The following is a 6,743-nucleotide window of genomic DNA, read 5'->3' as shown; positions in this document are numbered from 1 at the left end:
GCAGTTTGGAGATGACATACTGAGACAGTAACCAGCAGGGAAAGTGGGGTCTTTCTGAGTGAGGATAGTGCCCTGTCAAGACGTGAATAAAGACTTGACTGCAAGCTCTGCTTCCTCACGTGTGAGCATGCGACAGGAGGAAAACAGCCAAGAACAGAAATTTCAGTAGGTACAGTGTGTGCTGGCACCTTGATCTTGTATTTCCCTGCCTCTAGAGCTATGAGAAATACATGTTTATTGTTTAAGCCACCTACTCTATGTAATGTTATGGTACCAGGAACCAAGTCAGAAGTCATCTCAGAAGCTGTCTACTGTAATATTTCTATTATATATAGGGTCAGTGGGAGCACATGTATGTTATGTACTATAAACAATGAACAATAAAGTATATATATGTATATATATATATGTATAGATGGATAGATTGTGTGTGTGTGTGTGTATGTGTGTGTGTGCATTATACATGAGAAGACATGTTTTTGTTAAAGCATACAGTGGTCTTGTGGTGTCTCCAGGGAGTGTTGGTGTCAGGGGAATCTATGAGCACCTAGACTTTATTATTACTGTCTCCTACAGCACAATCTATTGGCTGAATCAGAGGTAATGGGGTCTCTGATATAGTCAATACAGGTTGGCCTCTAGAACATGGGGCATCATGGAAAAAGCAGAGAAATGAGTTGGAGAGACAGAGGATAGTACATAACACAAGGGTATTTAAAAGGAAAATCATATTCATAGTAGACAGAGGAATAAACAGACTTGAATGAATAGGCATTGCTAAGAACAAGTTAAGTGGAGGAGCTTGCTGATAGAGGAGGGTATATAATTTCAAAAACAGGCTTTCAAATAATTGCTCCTTTGGAAGATCCTTAAACTCTGGAAACACATATCCACCTCCATAAAATGATTTGAGGGAAAAAAAAGGTGTCCCGATGAAAGGAATGTGAGTGGCTAGGACAGCTTTGAAGGGCCCTTGTAACTTGAGGATTCAGTGTTCCAGGAGCAATGGAAATCAGGGAACAGGACCTCCTGCAAAATATTCACAACTCTTTGAAATGGAAATTAAGCTGTTCCAATTTCAGAATCAAATTAAAGCAAGCATTCAGGGTGTTAGCAGGCAGCAGTTGAGCCTGTTTGAAGCAGCCCAGAAGGGAGGGAAGCGTGCTTTTCCCCGGATGAAGCAGGATCTCATGCAGTCTGTTTCCATCTTTACTTTTAGCACCTGCTGGCTTGGAGTGGTGTCGCGCAAGCAATCAGACGGTGGGGTGGATTTGCCAAGAGCCTGACCTCCCCATGTCTGCTACCCCTCCCCCTACAGCCCATGACAGCCTGTCCTGATATAGATGGGACCTGGGACTGGTTTAAAATGACAGGCTCAAGTTCTTTGAGGAAGAGAAGACAAATTCAAAGGAGCAGCCAGACAAGCTCCCTTTCTCTGCAGGAATCATTACTCTCCCTCTTCACCATGGCCCACCTGGGAGCCCATTTTGCCTTTAGATCCCGTTGGCAGAAGACGGACGACGAGCTCTGTCGTCATAGTATGTCCTTTATCCTTCACAAAGCCATTCGTAATGACTTCTTTCAGAGCTACCTCTACCTGCTGGAAAAAATTCCCCTGGGTAAGTGAGTCAGAGCTGCTAGAGGAGAGACAAGAAGGAACTGGATGAGTTGTATGAAGTTATGGGAAGGCTTGGAGAGATGTAGGACAGGGGAATTTTCAGCTAAGGAGAACCCAGTCCAGTGTCAGTGGGTGAAATGCTCCACTGACATTCTTTAATGGAGAGGGGAAGATGAAGTGCCACCTGGCAAGGCTGAACTCTATTTCAGGGTTTTCATAGCCCCTTAGGCATAGTGACTTGCTGCTCTAGGGGGAAGCTGAGGGACTCCGAGGTTTAGAGAAACTCAAGTCTTGAGTTGTCAATGTTGTGTCTTGCTCAAGTTGGAAAGTTAGGTAACTCGGAGTTGAGACTGTTCATGTTGTGTTAAGCACAAATTGAAAACAGAGATTAAGTGATGAGGGATCAAAATATGCTTGGGGCATGCATGCATGTGTAAGTGTGGTGGTGAAGGTGTGTGTGTGTGTGTGTGTGTGTGTGTGTGTGTGTGTGTCTGCAGTCTGTTCTGCTCTGTCACAATTATCATCGGAGAACTGAAGAAAACTGATTGCAGTTTGTACTTTTTATATCAAGGGATAGTAGTCTGCCTTCATTTTTGGTTTTCCCTCCAGTTTCAGGGAAATGGGACAAGAGAGCTTATTAGCTATGCTTGTAGAATGCTTTTTCAACCTGTGTGAAGGAAGCAAACTTCAGGACCCTCTAACGAGCACTGACGAGGAAACAACTTATGATTAAACCGTGAAGTGCCCCCTTCCTGCTTCTTTGATTTATATTTTCTCCCAGTGAAAACAAGAATGCTGTTTCTCAGCTTTGGTCTGTTTGCTTAAGGTTGGCTGAAAGCCCCATTGTGTACTTGCTTTGGTCCCAGTTTCCTGCTGTGGAAAGAACTTCCCAGTTCTTAGTGTCACATTCAAGAGTCTGGACATTAGCAGCCATCAAAGTCTTAGTTTATAAAGTTACTTCTGAGAGGTTTTAAATTCTAGTCCTATAGGTATGCTCATCTTATATTTACATAGCTTTCCTATGAAAATATGTCCAGCTACACTATGGATGAATATCATTCTTCTTCCCCTCATTTCCCTACATCCCCCCTACAATTTTAGTTTCTAAGTGAAGGAACGAAAATTCAGAGCCGTGTTATCTATTTAGAGAGAGTAACCACAACGCAGGCAGAAGACTTCTTCCATTATGATAAATGTATCTCCGTCATCCTAAAGAAAAACCTGGGTTGATCATTTGGAAAGTTACGATGCCCCGGTACCTCCAGATACGGGCAAATCACTGACTTCTGGGGGACAGCCTATGGGGTACAGTTCAATAAGAGTCTTGGGCAACACTGTGTGATTTAGACTGGAGAGAGCTATGAATTGCAATAGCTGAGAAAAGATTCACTAGTGGACAAATGACAGACAGACTTTAAAATGGTTACCAGAAAGAAAAGATGCTTATTTCTAAATGCAGTGGTAAATCAGTTACGAATAAGACAATCTCTGCTCAAAATTGGGTGAGAACTAGTTTGAAATAGTCTACCAGTTACATTTGGTCTTACGTTTTTTTGTTTTGGGAGGGGTGTTGAGACAGAGTTTCTCTATGCAGCCCTGGCTGCCCTAGAACTCTCTAAACTAAACTGGCCTAGAATTTACAGAGCTCTGCCTGCCTTTGACTCCCTAGTGCTGGGTCAAAAGGCATGTCCCACCACCACTGCCTGGCTATCTTTTCTAATGTAATTATAATGTATCTAATTTAATGTAATTATTATGATTTTTACAGAGGTTTTATTTTTATCCATTTTTTCCTCCTTCATGATGTGAATGGTTGGTTAATAATTTGCAAAAACTGATATTTTAGACAAAATAGTCCATGGAAGCCCAAAGTAAAATGAAGGGAAATGTGTAGCATTTCTGCTTAGGCTTAGAGTTTGGGTCCACTTTTCAATCTCTCTTCTTGCCTCACCAGTGGCTTCTGAGAGGCTGGGAGAGTTCCTTTAATGAGTGCAACTGGAATAAAATCAGTTTACTCTAGGCCACAGTCAGATTTATCATTACTCAACTCTCTATAAATGAACACTCATTGTCTCTATTCTGGTAATTTAGCCTGTATTATTATTTCTCTGAGACTCAGTAAGTATTATTTTTCTCTGAGACTCAGTAAGGTGGTTGTATCCACAATATGTCTGTGACAACAGTAACAGAGGGTACTGGTATTAGCTGGTATGCGTTAGGCTCTGCTGCAGTAACAAATGGACTCTGCGATATCATTGGTTACACCCATGTTTTTACTCTTGATATCATTTTTGACACGCCTTATAGGAATATAGGGATCTAGGATGCTACAGTCTCCATCAGCCAGGTAACACTATTCACCAAGGCAAAGGAAAAAAGATGTGAATAAAGATGTAGCCTGTCTGGTAGCTTTAAATACTGTACTGGATAGCTTTGTGTCAACTTGACACAGCTGGAGTTATCACAGAGAAAGGAGCCTCAGTTGGGGAAATGTCTCCATGAGATCCAGCTGTAAGGCATTTTCTCAATTAGTGATCAAGGGGGGAGGGCCCCTTGTGGGTGGTGCCATCTCTGGGCTGGTAGTCTTGGTTCTATAAGAGAGCAGGCTGAGCAAGCCATGGGAGGCAAGCCAGTAAAGAACATCCCTCCATGGCCTCTGCATCAGCTCCTGCTTTCTGACCTGCTTGAGTTCCAGTCCTGCATCCTTTGGTGATCAACAGCAGTATGAAAATGTAAGCTGAATAAACCCTTTCCTCCCCAACTTGCTTCTTGGTCATGATGTTTGTGCAGGAATAGAAACCCTGACTAATACAAATACATTAGCCCAAAATGACACGCATTTCATTTGTTTATAATCTACTGCCCAGAAATATAAGATCATGTGTGATGTTCATGTATATATAATCATTAAGTGCTTTTGTTATGAAGAAAATCCATTGCTGTTTAGAGATGGGTCCATCAGCCACTTCTTTCTGATCAAGCCAGTCATATTCAGGGCAAGAGGCAGTCAGAGAATTACAACTGAGTAAGTATTATGGTCTTAGATTAGTCAAGCTAGAGAAGTGATCTTTTTGCAAGTTAAATGCCTCTGAGTATCGTTTTCTTCAAAAAGGTAACAGGGGAACTAGAAGAACCACATGCAGTATACATGCAAGCCGCCAGTTTTCAGTGGGTGTTAGATTTTCTTGTTTCCCCTGTGCCAGGCCTTTTTAATGTCACCACTTAACTTTTTCTTTTCTTTTCTTTTCGTTTCTTTTTTTTTTCTTTTCTTTTCTTTTCTTTTCTTTTCTTTTCTTTTCTTTTCTTTTCTTTGCTTTTCTTTGCTTTTCTTTGCTTTTCTTTGCTTTTCTTTGCTTTTCTTTGCTTTTCTTTGCTTTTCTTTGCTTTTCTTTTCTTTTCTTTTTTTTTTTTTTGAGCAGGAATTACCAAAGACAATAAACTTAATATGTGCAAGTTTTCAGGCTGTAGCGGACATTATGCCTTTTAGGTTGGAAATAAAACAGGCAACCAAGATGCTGCCTCCTGGGCCCACAGCAGTGTTTTTAGTGTTTGGCGTCCCTTGTCCTGACTTTAAGACTTCATAAAAATGAAAATAGAACCTTTTTATAAAAAAAAGTGAGGGAACCCTTCCTGTAGGGCCTGCACAGAGGGCTAGTTGTTTCGGGGTAATTATGGAAAGAACTGTGGTTAACCAGTCTTTGATTCCTTCTTCCCTTTCCCCTACCCTCCAATCGTCTGTCTAAGACAGCCAGTCTTACTCCAGTTCACTATGCCATAAGATCTGTCATGGAAGCTTTCCCTCTAGCATCCCAGACTAGCTTCAGTGATGTATGAGGCATAAAGAACTGAAGTGTTCAATGGAAGATGAAGCAATGTCGTTTTCCTTAAGAGACTTCAGGAAAAGGGCAGACAAACGTTCTACTCTTAGTGTTTTACGTTTTTAGAAACCTCATTTCGTCATTACAGCATTCTATTTGGTGTATTCTTAGCTTCCATAACTTATACTTGTAGAACTAGGCACAGGAGGCAGACGGTTTGCCAATGGTGGTGGGGTGGTATGTGGCAGGGCAGGATTAAAGCCCAGGCATAAGTACCTCAGGCTCCCTTTGAGCTGTTAGCTATCCTTTGGTTGAGTGTGAATGGACACTCAACCAAAGTGGGCAGTGAGGTGAAATTTTCCACATATATTTTTCAGTTTGAGAGCAATAGAAAGCATTGCCTATGAAGAAAATTGACTTTCTGTGGGGATCCAGATGGTGAGCCACTGAGTAGGTCCACATAATTCAGTGACATCAGCTTTCAGTTCATTTGGAGATTTAGGTTGAAAAATTTTCTAAAGATGACCATTTACAAACAAACAGGAACTGGTGTAAGAAAAGATATTAGTGTAAGTCTTTAGTTGGTTTATAAGTTCTTCAAGGGACCTGTACATAACCCAACTGGAGATGTTCACATAAATTAACAATCAGTAATGTTCTAGCACAACCACATTTTTTTTCCATACAAGAAAGTGTGTGAGTGTCAGTTGTTTTATTTGGAATGTGTACCTCCTGGACATTGTTATTCAGAAATAGTTCTGGGTGATTTCTCAGAAGGACCAAAACTTTGCTTAACACAAAAGCTTTGTTCAAGTGGGCTTGTCTTTGACTTGCTGCGATTTGTCTTTTGCAAAGTGAAACTGTTCTACTAAGCCCACCCTTTCAGCACTCACCTGAGAAGTGATCACTCATTCTAGTCTTCTGAAATATTAAGAGTCAATCTTACAGGAATAAAAGAACCAGTATGAAATTACCCAGGATAATTCCAGGCACACAGGAAGTACTCTGTGGGCATCACTTCCCTTCTATTCAGAATTCCTTCTAGAAGAATCACTTTGAGGAGGCTTAAGGGCAGTGGCTGCCTATTCACTGACATGATTAAAAGAGAGACTTACCACTAGATATGCACTCACTGATAAGCGGATATTAGCCCAGAAACTCAGAATACAGAAGATACATTATGCAAAACAGAAGAAAACCAAGAAGGACAACCATTGTGTGGATACTTCATTCCTCCTTAGAATAAGGAACAAAATACTCATGAAAGGATATAGGTACAGAGACAAAATTTAGAGCTAAGATGAAAG

General features: G+C 41.1%; 1 protein-coding gene across 1 annotated transcript in view; it reads left to right on the top strand.

Moving 5' to 3' along the window:
* The first annotated feature begins 1,294 nt into the window (after positions 1–1,294).
* Positions 1,295–6,743, top strand: part of Mettl11b (methyltransferase like 11B) — a 16,962-nt gene continuing 11,513 nt past the window's right edge. Inside the window, exon 1 of the mRNA XM_021199191.1 lies at positions 1,295–1,619. Within this exon, the coding sequence (XP_021054850.1) occupies positions 1,322–1,619 (298 nt within the window). The 5' untranslated portion in view covers positions 1,295–1,321. The remainder of the gene's footprint in view (positions 1,620–6,743) is intronic.

This window comes from Mus pahari, chromosome 5 (genome assembly GCF_900095145.1).
Source record: "Mus pahari chromosome 5, PAHARI_EIJ_v1.1, whole genome shotgun sequence".
In the NCBI taxonomy this organism is placed as follows: Eukaryota; Metazoa; Chordata; class Mammalia; order Rodentia; family Muridae; genus Mus; species Mus pahari.
Note: the sequence above shows the minus strand (reverse complement) of the source record. Positions and strands in the feature narration are given on the sequence as shown.